Source organism: Diadema setosum, chromosome 11, assembly GCF_964275005.1.
Source record: "Diadema setosum chromosome 11, eeDiaSeto1, whole genome shotgun sequence".
Lineage (NCBI taxonomy): Eukaryota > Metazoa > Echinodermata > Echinoidea > Diadematoida > Diadematidae > Diadema > Diadema setosum.
Genome location: NC_092695.1, coordinates 9,015,517 through 9,034,541, shown reverse-complemented (window position 1 = coordinate 9,034,541; position 19,025 = coordinate 9,015,517). Strand labels below are relative to the sequence as shown.

The 19,025-nt window shown below is 38.4% G+C and overlaps 1 protein-coding gene across 1 annotated transcript; it reads left to right on the top strand.

Annotated features, from left to right (window-relative positions):
- The first annotated feature begins 2,768 nt into the window (after positions 1 to 2,768).
- On the top strand, positions 2,769 to 18,646 carry LOC140234572 (coiled-coil domain-containing protein 134-like). Its single transcript, XM_072314589.1, has 6 exons — positions 2,769 to 3,092; positions 5,583 to 5,704; positions 13,493 to 13,577; positions 14,248 to 14,426; positions 15,053 to 15,124; positions 18,255 to 18,646. Exons 1-6 carry the CDS (start codon positions 2,939 to 2,941, stop codon positions 18,336 to 18,338), a joined length of 696 nt encoding a protein of 231 aa, XP_072170690.1. The 5' UTR covers positions 2,769 to 2,938; the 3' UTR covers positions 18,339 to 18,646.
- Positions 18,647 to 19,025: the final 379 nt, after the last annotated feature.

Sequence of the window (19,025 nt, the reverse complement as noted above, 5' to 3'; positions counted from 1 at the left end):
ATTACATTTTTACAGTTTATTTCCAAATATCACATATCTTTTTGCATTTTTGTTGGAAATCATTCTGTCTTTTATGTATACTTCTCATACATGAAACAACTTTAGTTCTAAATATAATAATGTATTACACCATAATACATTAAAATGAATGGAGCGCAGAAATCCATATTTTCTTTTATATCACAAACTGTATCGTTATCTTAACTTAAAGAGGTATTTCATCATCAAATCAGTTATAACATTGTCATTAACTGATTGGATTCAGGGATACATTGTATCAGGAAAAGGTAAGGGTACCAAGATTGAGGTCAAAATATAGAGATATTCTGTTCACAGAATAATAATGATAAGGGGGAAAAAAAAAGAAACATATATGTATGTTTATCATCCAAGTTTGCACATGGTCGTGGTTTGTGCGGAGAGTTCCCCAATAAACATTTCTGTGCAGAATCCGATGCAGGTCGAGGCTCAATTCTTGGAGTTCATTGTCTGTGCAATGACTTCGGAATGATGTGACTTTTCTTCATCAGACTTTGCAAATGGTTATGGCAGGATTGTAAGAGGATGAGAAAGAAGGTTATTAAAAAAATAAATAAATAAATTTACTTTGTGGGCAATACTGCAGAAAGTGTTTACTACTTTCCACTGGACTTATACATTGCATACATGTAGTTGCAATATAAAAGGACTCATATCAAAATCATATGATACTGATAATGATAACAAAAGGACATTTATATTACACAGCTACTATAAAAATTCTACTGAGTGTTACAAAGAACGGTCAACCTTGCTTAAGTCGCCTCACATATGTTGAATAATTGCCTAAGTCAAAGACCTTTTCAAGTCCTCTCCTCTTTATATTCTATTGATTTTAGTCCCTCATAAGTCAAGGTTTCTCTAAGTTGAAGCTATTTCTTCAGTCAAAACAGATTAAGTGAGGTTGACTGTTGTAGTCATGACATCCATGATTGAAACCTACAGCATTTGAGATTTTAACCTGGTCTTAAACTCCTATAACTGTAGCTGCTTGCCTTGTATATAGGTGAATTAAAAATCAGAAGTTTCCATCTGCATGAAACCTTCTCGCATTTCGCAAGGTGCCAAGATTCGTGAAAGTTTCTGTCTGCACAATGCACTAATGCTGCAAATGCAGTGAATGCCAGTGGCAATTTGCTAAAATTGTTTCTTGTACAGTATTACAGTATGACATGGGAGTCCATATGTGTATATTCACATAATTTGTTATAGGTTTTAATTTGATCCATTTGCATCTCATTGTTAACAGAATGTAATGTTATTTTCGAATTATGCTTTTGTATAATAAAGAGATTTAACTGCAAAGAAATATGTTGTTTGAGGTGTGTAGAGTATTGTATCATATAACCTTCAAAAACATGAGTCCACAGTGCTTTCCACAGTCCTAAGCAAATATCCAAGAGTTTCTGAAAGAGATTTCTTTGAAATGGATTCATCGTCCATCCCAATGAATACATACGTAATTAGATAGATTCCAAACAACCGTTTGGAATTATACTGCATTAGATACGGGAGGCGGACCCCTCCTTAAAATCATGTTGGACTGGGGTACTGAAGATTACATCATGCATGTATGCAGTGGCGGATCCAGGGGGAGCGCACCGGCACCCCTCCCCCATTATTTTTTGCAAAAACAAAAGAAATAGGGGGTTTGTGCGCCCCTTTTAATTTTGTAAAGGCGCCCCCGTTTTACGAAATTCCTGGATCCACCCCAGTGTATGTAATGGGGATGCAGAATATTTTTTATTTTTTTTTTTATTTTTGAGGGGGTGGTCGAGGATATTCTATCAACAGTCATGCTGGTTGGAGTTGGTTTTTAAATTTGTTGGGATGATTCAACAAAATTTGACGTGCACTGAGAATTGTGATGTGATTATTATTCACATAATCCTTATGCATGTTCCGTCTCAGCACATCCACCTGACAGCAAGCCTGGTACATAGTGTATTTGGTAATATCAATAGGAAAAGTTTGTTAATTCATTCGATGCAAAATAAAGAAATGGTTGCTTCTCCAAGGGTGAGATTGTGGACCATTCAGGGTCTATATGCAAGCTCACTCTTTGTTTGAATATGATTTATGAATTTCATAAATTGTTACACCGGGCAAGCTAATGCATTTTGCCACTTTGAGAACAAGCGAAGCGCCCAACCAGCTGAGAAAAACAGAAAGGTTATTTCATGATTTGCACCCATAAACTCGTGAGCTAACTTCAAACCGGCTTTATATTCAGTTCATTCTTTTGGGTTGTAAAATATACAGTACGTAGGTTCTTGACCTGAGGCTAGACAGCACCCAACGTGGCTTCTTGTGCGATGGTCTTTCATACTGGTGGTGGTGGCGTTCCCCCGGCGCCCGCCCCCAGCCGCGTGCCTTGATACAGCATGCATCAGAGCAAGCGCTCTTTCGCTCGCTCCCGGGGCCGGCCCGGTTATACGCGGTTTAGTTACCTACTACAACAGAGTACGGTAGACGAGTAGGCCGTTGTGTATAGTTCATGCTGTGTGGGATGTGGACACTGAATTTTGTATTTACCCGGTTAATTGATCTTTGGATAAATTTTCTCCAAAATAATCAAGTGGTAGCCATAGTGGACTTGTCACAGAGGAGGCAGTGATTTGAAATTAGCCACGCGGACTGAAATATGACTGCGTAAATTACAGCAATCGACCGTGCCGTGGAAACAACGCCGAGTCCCAGCCTTAGCCTTGCCCTTGCCGGATCACAGACGGAGTCTGCTGTTTAATGAGGAGAAAATACATGTAAATTTAGTCTAGCCGTGGATGATTTTCCATTTTGTTTCTTTGGGCTTCAGTTACATGTTTTGGAAGTAGCATCACAGACTGTTTTGCTGAAAGCCTACTACTAGCACTGCATAAGTTTCGAAGTGTAAAAGACCATGAAGCTCCCAAATGTCCTTGTCTTTGTGAGCGCCAGTTTGTGGGCGAGTACGGTCGTCCAGCTGGCAGGCGCAGGGGGAGCGGGGAAGCAGTCCGCTGGACGTAAGGCCAAGGATGGGGCTGTCAACGAGGACGATCCGGAACTTACCGAATGTATCCTTCCCGTTGAATAGCTTAGCTAACTTCAGCTGCATCACATCATGTGAACAGTAGGCCTGTATGGACATTCACCACCTCAGGTTAAGTTAGCGTCATTAAAACACGTTTGATTTTGAAATAGGCCCTAGGCCTAGAATCTAGAGAGGTTTATTAAATCAAGAATAAAGAAAATGTACTGTACTAGTCTAGTCACTCTAACCATGGATGCTAACCTTTAGACATGTAACTGTTACTGTTAGTATATAGTAGGTCTACTAGATCTATTTATTTATTTTAAGTCAATGCCAACGGTCAAGAAAAGGCAATCCAGGAGTTGTGACTAGGCCTAGGTCTACTGACTAATGTACTTGACCACACACCACACAGTTTTTAGCAATCCACCGAAGAGAATCTAAGTCCAGGGCAGGGGTGGTATTCTGAGGCCGTAACTAAATCTGTAATTAACTTCGTAATTAAGTCAAGAAGTTAACATGGGCAAAATCGGTATTCTGAGGACGTAATTAAGGTATGATTAAGTCCTCTATGATTATCTTGGGTTCCTTCCATCTAATTGTTATTCCATCCAATCAGACGAGTTGTTAGAAGCCAAAATGATGATCACGCGCGCAAATATGCCCTCAATGCGCGCTCCTCCACACACCCCCTGTAATTACAACGCAAGAGCTCCATGGGCACACTCTGGTCTTGATTACAACCCTTCACCTACGCATGCGAAGAGCTCACATAAAATGACAAAATTCCTTGAACATCGCCTACATTTCTTTTTTTCTCTGAATTCTATGGATACCATGACAACAAGACTCAACTGCTCGTCAGTTACCGAAGGCGGTAAGCATCGTTTTGGCCGAGAAAAAAACGATGAAATGCGTGATATCGGAGAAGTTTAAATAATGACACTCTTTGGTATCATTAAGTTTTCCATTAAATTTCATACTTAATCACACGCTCAGAATACCGATTTGTAATTAACTCTGTGATTAAGTCCTCTAGAAGTGCACGCGCGTCAATACACGCAAGCGCGCAAGACTTTCCCGCCAAAATGCTTGTTGTCATGGTAGTTGATAGACCCCCTACTTTATTAAGTTCTCAGAATACCAATTCGGTAAAATTAAGTGCTAATCAGACACTTAATAAGCCCTCAGAATATGGCCAGCAGCAGACCATACAACAGATCGCCCCGTGTTAGCTGGGCCCATCATTAATAGTAAAATTTTCAAATTCAGCTCAGCTGTTGCTGTGTCCATTGTTTGCTACTCGCCTATGATTTGAGCTTTTTTTTTTCGGGGGTGGGGGGATGGGGAGAGAAGAAACTTAATGCATATAAATGCGTGTATAAATGCTTGTATTAAAAGTAAAAACTTTTGTGCCATCACTTTGCATAACCATGAAGATATGACTTTGCCTTGACATTTTAAAGGGATATGCTGAAACTATACACAGTTCACATAAATTTATAAATCAATGTATTTTGTCAAGTAACATGAATTGACTATTATTATAATGATTCATTGAATTATTGTAATTTTTACTGTAATGCTTTTTAAACACAGTTGACTACAGATATAAATAGTGATAAAACATTACATTGCACTACACTGCATTGCACTGAAGCACACGCTATTGCTAGCACAGCGTATCATGCATGCATACAGTGTAGTATAACATGCAGTGGCATGGGAATGCCTATGTACACGCACACACAGTGCTTGCATTTCTCTGAGGCTGTCCTCGACTCGACGTGAGGTGGCGCTACACAACGTGGTACCCCCGGGTACAACGGTACCCCGGGGTAACGCGTGATGCATCATATGCATTTACCGGTAATAGAAAATGTGATTATGAGAAATGAAATCATAACAAGGGACCCTTAGTAGTAAAGATAATTGCAATGATTGTAAGTTGCCAGAATTGTACAGCGTTAAACCCTCTGGGCTGACTGGCTCTTTAAGCTGCTACCATTGCTACCATAACAGCTCCAATAATTTCAGACTCCCAAATGAAATGTGCCTCAGAAGTCATAATGTGAAATTACATGGCTTGGAACAAGTGTGTTGATTTTAATTTCTAAGTTATTCTTGCACTTGACCATGTACACTTGTAGTCTGTGATAATGACCAAGTCCGTTAACCAAGATGCCATTGTACACGCAACTCCTGTCATAACGAATTCCTCAGAACTGGCAGTTTTCTTTTGGTACAGCAAAATTTCATTGTACCCAAACAAATAAAATATCAATAAAGATATATAGATTATAATTTGGAGAGCTGGATTTTTACTTGAACATTGTGACAAGTTTGTTATAATTGTGTTTGTTATAGCGGGAGCACACCATTATGTCCAATCTGTGAAGAACTCTTTTGAGCATGAATACTCACTTGTATAGATTACAAAGTGTAAGATAAGATTATTTAGAAGTTCATCAGTACACCTGTATTTATTTTATGAATGATTTGTTCCACATTCCTTGACAACAGTTCTCTGCAGATCGTCGATTGTTTCTGGAGAAGAGACGTCAGCATGTGCCAGCATTACAGAGTCTGTTTGAGTCGTATGAGCATGAGAAACAATTCAAAATGGTCGCCATGCTACTACAAAAAATGGAAGAGGTGTGTGGCATTGTTAGTCATTGCTGTGTGTTCAAAATTCATTCAAGCCTGGCTAATGTTTGCTTGTTTTTTTGTGTTTTTTTTTTGTGTGTGTGGGTTTTTTTTTGTCTTGCTGAAATGTTTTTGTTTTGTATTGTTTTGTTTATTGTTTTCTGGGCCAATTGCCCCATACAGGTACAACCTCTGTCAGAGAATCAAACTTCATGGTAAATGTCCTTTGGGGAAAAAAATAGATCAGTTTCAAGTGTGGGATATCTGAGTCTCTTTCTTGGCCATTTTGAAATAATGCCTTTATTACAAAGAGATGTCAAGATGATTTTTTTTTTTTGTTTTTTTTTGTTAAGGATTTTGCATTTGAACATCTATATAATTTGATTATAACTGGGTACAGAGTTTCAGAAGTAATAGTGATTTGGATTAGGAATGTAAGATCTATTGATTTACCAGTTACTTCCTGATGTGAAATATTATTACATGTACCAGTAAAGTATCTGAAATGCACCTTTAAACCATAACTTTACAACCTTTTCCTCATATGCTATCACAACAACTTATTTAAAGCATTTGTAATATTCTTTTGCGTATCATCTCTGATTGTCAGTGGCAAATGTTTGTATTGGCGGTAAAAGAGAGCATACTTGTTTTGATGACAAATATTACCATTTACCAAGTACATGCAGCAACTAGATATGTGTAACATTTTAGTTTGCAGTCAGTTCATTGTTTGTGAGATACATCATATCTTTGTTAGCTTCACTAACCTTTTAGTGACCTAATAGTCAACAAAAATTTGTGATTAGAAACTGCAGCGGCTGCGGGCAGTTAAGGCAAGCATGTTTGCTGAGGTATACAACTCCACTTCCCGACAGTTGCATGCCCACTCCCCTTTTTGAGCAAACAAGTTCAGGTATTACAGGACTCTTCACTGAAATATCAGGTCTCTCAACTGCTGGCCCTTTCCCCATTTCTACAGCTGAACGTACAAATGTGTACAATGCTAATATGTACCCAAGTGAAAATTACTTGAGTGAAGAAGTGACTGTGCATGCCCATTGGCATTTATCAATCCTCATTGCATTGTGAAGATGAAATCCACCCAAGGGAGTAGCTACAAGAGGTTTTGAATACCCTCTGAAACTTTCTAGTGACTGCATCCCTCCTCCTCCTCCCCCCCCCCCCCATATCAGCCATCTGGCATTGTGCCTCCCTGTGAGGAGTGCTTAACAAGCTGTGATTGATGTTTTTCTTTCCAAAAGATGTGGCGATGTCACCGGTGTGTGCTCTGTGCAAACACAAACACTGAAATGATGGAATATGAGCATTATTAGATCAGTTCATTTGAGTATCTAGTGCTGTGCTGTTAAACAGTGATTGAAGAAATCATCCCTCTCCCTCATAGTCAGATTTATCTTGGCGAGATGAATAAGGGCCATTCAGGCTTAAATCCAAACACCAAAATATTTCAGACTTTGAAGATATTAGCATCATTTTTTTTTTCTTTTGAAGCTTCTACACAAAATCTCAAATTAAAATCTTAAGATTTTTTTTCTCAAGTTTGCAAGTATTCAGTTTCGCAAGTTTTTTTTTTAGTGTAAATTTGACACTGGAAATCGTTTTCTTTACACGACATCCAGTACTTCCCAGTGACTTGTGTAATTTGCATCTCAAGCGAGAAAGGGATGCACAAATGCAGTTGGATAGATGAAGAAATTTTGTGAAGTTTTGAGGCATTGGGGTTTACAAACAAATCAAATGCGAAGAGAGAGTTGTGTTGGCAAGTGAGAATGACCTTGTTGATGTTTTAAATAGTCATCTTTCAAATTTTTATGCCTTTTGTACTTACGACAAATTTGCTTTTAGCCGCCAACAGAAAGAATAATGTAGACTTACTAACGCAGACAAAAAGCTTTGAGTGCATATTCCAAATCCACTTCATTCTTAAAGTCTATAGGAAGTCAATCTTTTGATGCTAAACATGTTTTTTAATTGTCTGTTTCATTGTTTTTTCCCCATTAAACAATGAAGTGTGGCATTCTATTAGGCATCTGTATTTAAAGGTAGGTATAATTAGTGAAAAATTTTGCTAGTTGCTAGGTATGTAAGTAGGAATCTTAATATGTGAGTCAAAATTAATGAAAGTCAGGATTTTCATCAGTCCCTTTGAATGTGACTCGAGTGTGGTTGACTGTGTATTATACACATTATGTAAAACATCATTCCAAGCAGCGAAAAGAATAACATTAGAAAGTCTGATTCCTGTCTAGAAAGCAGTTAGTAATGCTTGCCACATTCATCAATTTAGTTGCTACATCAGTAAACTTTACTATGCATGGAAAAAGCTTGGTGCACCATGTTTGTCTAGACATGCCAATGTTCAAATCCCTTGTGCCAATCTTGAGCATTATCAATTGACAAACCACCACCCATTGGTTATTCAAAGTATTGTCTTGTGTGTGTAAACTTCAGCTTCTTACTAATATCTTTGAAAGAAGCAATTTTCTTTCTAAAAAGAGTAAAAGATTTGAAGATATACATCAAAATATGAATTCAAAATGATTACAGGGTGTACATATAGGCCTATATTGTTTTGATTTTAGGAGTTACATTGCATAGCTGAAAATTTTAATCTATTATATATCAGCATTTTGTTTTGAAATGGAAAGATACTGTGTGCAGATTGCTTGCTGCTGGATTTATAAGTCTGGAGTACTAGAAATGCTCAGAAATATGAATGACTGATTTTTTTTTTTCTCACTTACATGTTGATTAGGATTCTAGCAGTTCCTTTGGTCAGACTTGAAGATTTATGATGTTTGCATGCTGCCCAAGCCTGGAGTGAATAGTATGTTTATGGATGTACATAAACCATGCATGAAAAAAATTGCCAAAAATGAATAACGAGTATTCATCAAAATTTCATTGATGTGATAGGCCATTTCAAGTTGAATTCTGCCATAATGGGAGGGAAAATGGAGTACAGTGTATGTGTGGAAGATGCATTTTCATGGAAGGGAATCTTGTTTTCTCTTCACCTTTCTCCTCGATTCTCATCACACTTACAAGGTATCCATTCATCTTCTCTTTGAGACAGCATGAGTGTGAGGTGAATTCCCTGTCCTCACAAGCGTTACTGAAAAGCAAGATGTTTTCATGGCATGAAATTTTCGTGAATTGAAGCTGACGGCCTTTTTCGTGGCATAAAATTTTCATAAATTGCCACTGGCATTCAATGCATGTACCAGTAGTGTGGACAAGAATTTTGGCTGTCGTGAAATTAGCGAAATTAAAATGCACATAATGGACATTTCTGGTTTTACAGTAGCCTGTATTCCAGCACAAGACAGTCATAGTGGTTTGTGCATGATGGTCGCATTCATTTCATATAGAGTTTAATTAGTCATCAAGCAGATTGGGAGACTCTCGCAGTGTGTGGATTGTACTCATTTCATGACACGTTCCCTTTTCCCATTGGGAGGATTCCTGCTCCTGTTCATAATTCATAATCCCTACTGCAATGCTACTCATACAGTCACAGGTTTTGTTTGCGGGTATTGTTATGTGCTGACAACCACACTCTTGTATTCACAGCAAAATTTATCACCAAACTACAGCACACAAACCCTTGGTGGCAAAGTTCTTCCATTGTCTTTTGACACAGAAGCTGCCATTCACCAGTTGCTCATGTCACCACAGTAGGGGTCTCAAAAAGAGGGGGAAAATAGATTGTAGCATTTAAGATGATATGACTTGTAATGGAATCATGTACGAACATTAAATTAACCCTTTTGCATGCACAGTAATTACCTGTCTATCATGTGTGTGTAAAATTTGTGCACACTTGACTCTTTGGTGCAGAAAGGAAGGGGTTAAGTTACTAGTACTGGTGATGCCTTTGTACGGTGAAAGAAAATATTGAGAGAGAGAGAGAGGGAGGAAGCCTAAAAGAGTAAGATACAGTCTGTATGTCATTTCATTGCAAGATAAAGAGGGAGTTATGAATGCAAATTTGACAGAAACTGTCCCATTGAGTGATCAGTGTAATAATGGCATAAAAATCCTGAATATCTAAGTAAAGATTGATATTAATGCAAATACGATGTTACTAGCCAAGATAGAATACTATTACTAATTGTATTTAGTCAGGAAGGCTTTCATTTGCGATTCTTTGATATGTAGTTTTTGCCAGTTTGCTTCTGAAGTAGTACTAAGTGTTTGTCAATTCTGACTATAATGTGATCTTATGGGTAGCGGTTGATACATTGCAGTACAAAGCAATTTCTATTCCATTTTTTTTTCCCCATTGAGGTCATCTCTGTGTCAGTTTAATGTGAATGATGACAGGATCTATCATGCTTTGCCCAAAGTTACCTTTAAGTACTTATAGCTTTACATGAGTAGAAGCTTATGTCTTTCGTACAAATGCATGATTAATTAATCACTCGGTCCTCGTCTGTTTGAGATCCCTTTGAATAATTCACTGATAAGGACTCGTACCTTTGATACCACATTCTTCAGTACACCCCCCCCCCCCCCCTCATTACATGCAGTTGACCTGACAGCATATCACCCTATCTTCATTTGCAGAAGAATTAGCTGTGTGCATGAATAGGGGCTTAGATTCCTGTATGGTGTGTCTGCATTACTGGTGCAAACCATCAAAACTTGTTTTAATCTGGGGTAAGTTGTACTGGCTTAATGCTGGAAGGACCCAAAGATGCATATATCTGCAATTATATATCTTCATAGTGGGCAGACCATGGCATGAAATGAAACACAATGGTTACCTAGGGTACATTGAGTGCAGCTTCCATGTCGAGTGGCGTCTGTTTCATTTCCTAATGAATGCCACTCTGGTTGTGTGTATTCATCTCCTCTCACTTTCATCTTCCTCTCAGCCTGATGAGTATTCTTCTGCGTCATGTCCAGTATGGGGGAATTTCAGAGCTAAAGGAGCTTTTGTATCTAAATCATTAGCATGTTATGCATATATGTCATGCTGCTTCATTCAGCTCTGAGGTGATAGAACTAAATAATCCTGTACTTCATGTGAAGTGAAGTATAACTTGAAGCTGTGGTATATACATGTATAATTGTAAGTTAGATTTAGCTCACAATGTGGGTGGCAGTGCTCCAACCCCCCTTGAGAAGAAGAATCTGAGGGAAGTACCCTCTAAAAGTCTTGTTTTCCCCCTGTTTGTTTGTGGTGGGTTTTTATTTTTTGTGCCAAATGTGAGGGGGCTAGCTATTGTCCCCTAACCCCCCCCCCCCATTCCATGCCTCCTGGTGGATACATATTAGTTTTTGATTTATCAGAAGATTTAGGAGATTTTATCTCAACCACTGATTAGTAGAATCTTAGTATGAGCCTGCTGCAATGTACTGATGTACATTATGTATTGGACAAACACAGCATTGGGAATACCAATCCATTATGATGCAGCATGTGAGATCTGTAAAGTGCTTAGGGTTACCACTGCTCAGAATGGTTGACCCCATGGTTATCGAAGATAAACTCACTGCAAATTCGATGTTAATAGGCTTTAGCGTAGTCTCAGCTTAATTGCATCGTCAAAGGCAAGTGCAGAGTATACACAAGGTTGAACTGAAGTACTCAATGAAGAGGTTAAAAATTTGATGACATTTCTAGGAAGTGTTTATTCAGAACCCCTATCCAATTAGCAGGAGTACCCCATGAACACAGTGTACTGTACCTTATTACAGTGAATGTCAAGAATACAATTCTGCATGTCTATGTGCCACAATATGACTGGCTGAAAGGTTGTTTCAATAAACATTCAAAGTTCAAAGATACTACATGTTGAACATTACTGGTTACCATTAGAGAACTGTGGGGTTGGGTACAATTGTAGCTTCAACAGTTTACCAAATTTGAGAGCAATATGCTCCACGAGATTTATAACATCTTGAGAAGAAGTGAATTTAGATCCCATGTAAGCAGTGGTGGAGGTTTTCCCACAAATGAATAGGAACTCTGTCTGACACCCAATCTGAAATTCCATGAGTTGACAGATTAGGAGAAGTCAATATAACCTTAATTTGTTTTTAGACTGTAACCAGCATGGTGCATGTTGAACAGGACATCTTGCCTGAGCTACAATGATATTTGAGCTTTATCAGTGCCTATCATTGCATGATAACCAAAGGTGTATCCATCAAAATAATATCAAATCTAAAGTAAGAGTAAAGTATTGATAAATAAGGTCAGTCGGGGGGGGGGGGGGGGGGGACTGAATCACCATTTTTAACCAGCTTTTATACTGTTTATGGATATCAGAGTCAGGTGTATCTTGTGTGAGTGTAAGTCTTTGAAACTGAGCAGAGTTATGAGTGAAATATAGCAAAGAACAAATGAGTGGAAAATAGGTCCAAGAATTGAGGATGATTGGATGGATAATAGGTTGAAACCTTCCTTTATCTAAATTATATTTTGTCCTATACTGTATGTATGGAAGTCTGATTTTGTTTATTGTTTTTTTTTTTAATGAAAAGCACATTTTCCCATGACTTATTATTGACAAAGCCTAAAGGTAGTATTATTTCCCCTGCCTTCGAAGGAAGTAAGATGTGCTCTTTTATTATGCTAGAAAATTAAACATGTGGAATCCTTCTTGTAATCTTTGAATTTTCACTAAGACTGCGATATCACAAATTTTTGTAGCCTTCATATCTGGCAATGATAGCATATTTCTTTAATCTAAACGTTAGAAACTCATTATTTTTTTAGGACTTAAGTAAAATCTTATGAAAAAAAAGGAAGGTTAAGGAAAATCAGGGTAATTTTCACTATGACTTCCATGGTATGACCAAAAAAAATTAATTTTTGGAAATCTCCATTTTTTTTAAAGACTGCAATAGATGAGGCAGAATGAATGTTTTTTTAGACAAAATTGTTTCAGGGTAACCGTAAGTCCAGCACAGGAGCATGGTAATACGAATGCTGCCACTCCTTATGGACAAACCATGAGAGGAAACAGTAAAGGAAAAGACATTCTTGCATGGAAAGGTAGAAGGTGAAAGGAAGGGAGGGGAAATGGATAACATTGTGGTTCTAAGACACGAGATCCATGCAGAAGATTGAGTTGTACAGCTGCGTAACATTGAGCAACTGGTGTGATCAAATTCATGCCACAGCAGGACAAATGAGCTCCAACCGAGCCGAACCGAACTGACTTGGGGGTAGTATTGAAAACGCATTCCGCTGAATGTCACGTCTATGGTTTAGATAGAGTGTGATATGTACAGCTGTGGATGTAAGAAGACAAACGGTTTACAGACTAGTGAGATAGGAAGTACAATAGTATTACTGCACATGTAACAACAAAGATTTCATATTTGGATATTTTTGGTAACGTAATTGTTGAAACATCCAATAGTTAGCTTTGCAAAAGCCCAGATAAGAAAAAGTTTACCAATTTTGACAAGTGAGCTATACAAATGTGAGACTGTCTGTAGTCAAAGTTAGGATAAACATTATTTCATGTCTGGAAATAAGTCCTATACACTGCAGTATTATATTGTATTTAACTTGACTTAAATAGATACAGGAATATCATAACAAACAAAACAAAGTAGAAAGAAATTTTCTTGATTTATATCCCAGCTGTTGAAATGCCGGCTGCATATGTGCATACATTTGTAGTTGATATGGACAGTCACTTTATATCTTGGGAAGTTAGATTGATGAGTCTGTGTATTGCAGGGGAATACATTATACTGATGATTGACAGTTTGTAATGTTTTGTCTTTGTTATTTTATCTTTAATACAGATGCTGCTTCAGTCAAGAATTTTTCTGAATAAAGAGCAATTTCAGGCCAGTTCCACCTTTCCAACAGAGCAGACTCTAAAGGACAGTGAGTTATGCCTGCATTTTATGTTTTATAAGCTTGTCAACTCACATTGTGTTCACTTGTGTTTTTTTTTTCTTGTAAATGATATGTCTTCTAATTTTCCCAACCCTACTGGAAAATGAACAATCTCTGCATGTGGTCCACCATGCCTGTTTTTATTATATGTATGTGTGTGTGTGTGTGTGTGTGTGTGTATGTGTGTATATGTGTGTGCTTGTGTCTGTGTGTGTGTTTTACAAGGATAGCATTTCTGGTATTTTTCTCTGTTTAAAGCAATGTAAAACTCTCACTAACAGTGACATGTGAAAGAAATGCAGTATCATTTTTTTTTTTTTTTGGTATTCTTAGGACCAACAAGGTCCATGGTTACACAAAAGTCTCTAGAAATAATCTCTTCAAGGTTGTGTGTTTCATCAAGTGTTGATTAATTATAATGATTGTTCTGAAAGAGTTTATAAAAAAAATGTACTTTTAAATATTGTAAGCCGGCACTCTCAGCAATGAAGGGCAAATCTTTTTAGAAATAATTCCTTCATTGCATTCATGTTTGATGTTGGGTAAGGGAAAATGTTTGATTTGTGTTTCATTGCATTTCATTTGTTCAACCCTGAAGTCTGTAGGGGGACAGGTCGAGAGAGACATTTGTCATTATTTTGATATCTTTCCCTTATAGCAATCTCATTAATCCTGGAAAACGTGGCATTTGTTGCTGACATTGCCTTGCGATTACCTGACGTGACGCACGCTCTGTTAAAAAAGAACAAGGAGTGGAAAGACATCCTACAGTGGGCCTTCCTGTTTGCTCAGGACACTGGTTACTATGACGACTCACACCAGGCTCTCTTAAATCTGGTAAATATCTCCTTTGGTTGTAGATTTCGTCCAGTCTCACGCACAGCCTTCACGTGAAATGCAGCTGTCCAGTCTCCATTGCCCCAGTTCAAGATTAAAGTGTACACTGTGTGTATATCTACCTTACAAAATCTATAGCAGGAAGGGGAAAAAAAGGTTTAATTTCACACTAGATACTATACTATGTACAGTATGGAGAATGGTACCACTGAAATAAGTAGAAAGTAACCACTTGACAAGAAAAAAAAAATCATTATGCTGTAGACAAAAAAAAAAGGGGGGGGGAACTGGAAAACTGGCAGGATGTAAGAGTATGGTTCCAGAAAATAATACTGCTTTCAGCATTCTAATCAAAACAGAGCGTTCAGATGCTCGGTGTACATAAAAACAATAGCTAATTTGCTCACTGGTTAATTTCAACTTCAAATCACTAGTTCAAATAGCTTTATTATGATGCTATGTGTAACTTTCATGTTTCATTACATGACTGAATTTCAATCTATATATAGATGTGTAATGTCTATTTGGAATAGTGATACTGTATATATCCTTTGTTTGGCTGTAATTTATTTGAATTGATCATATTTTGTACTACTGAGATTTTTCTTTTGTTTTTTGTTTGACAGGCATCGCAGGAACTTAATTTCATCCCCAGAGATCCAAACTTTGTCAACCCGTACAGCCAATTAAGTGATCAGGTGAGTTATCAATTGGTGCAATGTCATGTAATGTTTCAATTTACTTTATTAAGTAGATGAAAATCAGACAGAACAATTCTTTATAGAAATGTTGTCAATATGAAACGTGTGGTAATATAAGAAGGTATAGGATGGTAATATATGTTTTCATATCTGGTCCTCTGGTCCACCGCTGATGTTGAGCCCTGCTTGTGCAGTTGCAACCAATATCAGTTTGTGAAAACATGAAACTTCAAAATCCCATAACTTTCTAAATGAAACTTCAATCATTCTGTTAGTGTTTGAAATTACTCTCCTCACTTTAAAGACCTAATAAAATGCTTGCAAAATTTTTTAATATGCAAAAGAAATGTAAAGTATATGTCATGATTATCAATGTAAATATGTTGTCAGTGTCGTTCCGGTTTTCATCGCTTCTAGAAACTCCCCCAAATATCACATTTTTGGAGGACCCCGTTGCAGCTTTTGCGAAAAAGATAGTCACGTGACCAACACCCCTGAACCGATTGATGACGTATAAGCACGGAGTTGTGCTCAGTTAGCAGACGCCGCTCAGCACAAGCACTCAGATTACTAGCTTGGTACACGCGCGTACACGATAGCTAGCCCGGCCAGGCCCGGGCCCCGCGGGATGTGCGCTCCCGGTCGACACACTGACTGTCGACATGTACGCATTACCACGTACATTATCACTAATTTAGCTTGCACAGATACCTGGTACCTCGAGCATAATGTCTTCCCCTATATGGGTAAACTTCGACATTGATGATGATGATGAAGACTGCAGCTCTGACGACAGCGGAGAGGAAGAGGAGGCACATGAAGTTGAAGAGGAAGATGGGGAGGGAGAGGCAGCCGATGAACCAGAGCGTTATCGTGGGGCTGCACCTTGAACCAGCTGCATCTCCCCCGCTGCCAGTGCAAGAGCGTATGAACGTTGTATGGCACCAAGCCCGAGAATAGACCTCACGGAAACGATCGCCTGGGAATAATACAGAGTGGTATGTCTGGTATGCCCCCATATAGTTTAACGTTAGAAAGGATACACTGTATTCTACATGACTGACATTGTAAGTTGTAACTGTCTAGTAAGTAGATTAGAAGAACAGGCCCAGCTCGCTCACAAAGTGAGCGGCTACTCCGGCCGCAGCAAGCAAGCGGGAGCGTCCCGGCCGTGGCCTGGCCCGTCGGCCGGCGCTTACAAGTTAAATTACCAGTAGTAGTCTAGTAGTAGATCTAGTAGCAGTCTACTAGTAGTTATAATAGTCTACTAGTAGTAGTAGTTTACTAGTACTACTACTAGTAGTGTACTATTACCACTACGGCACTAGGTCTAGTAGACTAGTAATTAGCAGAATCTTTGGTAGTAGTACAGAGGCTACACTCTAACGATTTGGCTAAAAAAAAAAAAAAAAAAAAAAAAAAAGCCTAACACGTTAACCAGTTTCCCATAGTCAGTTTCTGCAATATGATCAGTAATTTAGATGCGTCATTTTCTAAGAAAAACGATAACAAGAATGATCGTCAATTTTGGTCGAGTAGTTTTTGTTTTATGCTAAAAAATCATACTGTGGAAGGAAGCCCAAACGCCGTGACCGATGAATGCCACGGTACGGTGGGGCTGGATTCACGAGTAGGTCTAGGCCTAAGTATAAAGCAGTCGAGTCGCCGTAGTATAGTACAGACACGCAGTGGTGGTGGGGCTATCGTGAAATAGGCCCCACCGCAGTCACGCGTGCACCGTACCCGTGCGTTTATAGCAAGCAAGGGTAGGTCCTCCTAGGGTTTAGGGTTAGGTAGGGTTGTATTTATGGTTAAAATGGCCGTTAAATTAGTCGAGCCGAGGCCATATTATGAAGTCATTTTCGCCGCATTCACGAGTATTCACTGTGGAAGGCAGCCCCACCGCCGTGCTTACCTACCGAGATGAACGCCACACGGTGGGGCTGAAACAGGCGAGTCGCCGTAGTATTACTATTAGTACAGACACGCAGTGGTGGGGCCTATTTCACGAGTTTGCCGAAAATAATGGATATCCAAGCGTACCACAGTTGCAATCTGTATTATTGGCAGTATTAAATCCGATACAGTTCATTAAATATTCTTTTGTCTAAAGGCTTAGCCAACGACAATAGTGCAGCGCAGCACCTGCTATGCGCTCGCTAGCTCGCTCCCCCGCCAGCGCTAGCCAGTGCAGCCGCCGGCCGCGCGCCGGCTGTCGCTGCGCTGCGCTAGCATAGCCTTGCCAGCTCGCTGGCTACGGCTAGACTGGTCGCGAACGACTCCGTTCTTAGACGTCATCACAATTTAGAAGTGATAGTGCGCCGCATGCGGTGAAAGTATAGCAAGTTTTCCAAAACCGAGGAAATTGCATCCATTATGTTAACAAATATAGAACAAAATTCAGAACAGTAAAAAACCCCGCACAACCATAGAATTACTTAGAATTTAACATTTAATATTATTACATCATTGAGAAAAAAATGCCTAAACCATTTTATTAGGTCTTTAAGAATTGTTGATCAGGGTAGTGCTATATAAAAGGAGGGTAGGACCGTATCTTTAAAAGCTTGTCTTTTACATGGGCCTCTCTTACCCAATAACACAATGGTTTTGAACAAAGAAATTCATGTAAATTGTGCACTTGCTCATTTTCTTTCTTCACTTTCAAGTACATGTATATTGATACATTTTGTATTTACATTGATTTGGTGTAATTTATGTATCAAAGAATGTGTGATATTGGAAATAAATTCAAATTTTGAATTGGGACAGTTGTATAATTCTCTGATATTCTAAGAGTAGAGTGAAATGCTCACTGTGACAGCTGTGTAAAGGTTTAGTTTAGAATGGATATCTTTTCCCCCCATTCATATTATATAAGTGTTCAAACTAAAAATGAATGCGGAAAAAAAATTGTTGTACACTTCTGCTTTATAATTTTCTTCCAATAATTTGCATGAATTTAAGAGGGAGACATATTTTACTACTGAAGAATATATTGGCAGAAATGAACTGAGGTAGTTTTATATCAGGTCATAGTTTGCAATGATGCTGTCATCAGAACTGGAATGAGATGACATCTCTGTTCTTTCTTTTGTGTCCTTCTTGGTTCCATTCATCAAATCAGATGTTTGAGATGCCCAGCAAGCCCAAGAAGAAAGAAAAGAAGCAGAAGAAGCGTGGGCCCCGAGTCAGCCGAAGTGAACTATAAAGCTGGGGCTGACTGAGGTACCTTCATCCTGCTTTATTTTTGGGTAGAAACAACACAATTTTAAGTGTTTGTGGCATTTTAGTTCACTTGATTGCCCTAGTTTGCATCAGACCATTTTCTTGAATCTGCACCAATGATGGCAGAGGTACTATCCTATTAGATATCTGTCTATCCAGGGAGGTGCTAGAGAAGGAGAGGCAACTAAAGCTCCCCTTTGAAGTCATGCGCGGCACCGCTGAGAAGTTATGCGTTCAACTACAGGTGTTACCCATGTGCTTTGACAAAAGAGAGCATCAATAATCGGGACTAGCGCTCTCACATCTAGAAATATTTGCTCCTACTGCAATTCGCTCTCTCTTTCAATGTGATGGCAACAATGAATTTGTGTACCTTGAATTGGAGCAGCGAATCAAAATGCAGTGTAAAACTCACAATTTTAACAGCAAATAGTTTAAAAACACGCTTTAACACGCTTTAACGGAGTACTTTATTTGAAAGATCAAAATATCCCTTATTAAAAGATAGAAAATCAACATGCGGAAATATGCGCATTATAGAAAAAAATAGGTTTTTAAGAGGGCCTAATTTTCATTTCCTTTCGATTTGCAAATTACAAAGAAACTAGAAATACATGTTAATAATATTGAATTCTTTCCTAAACTATTCTAAATCAATTTGAGTATTTCA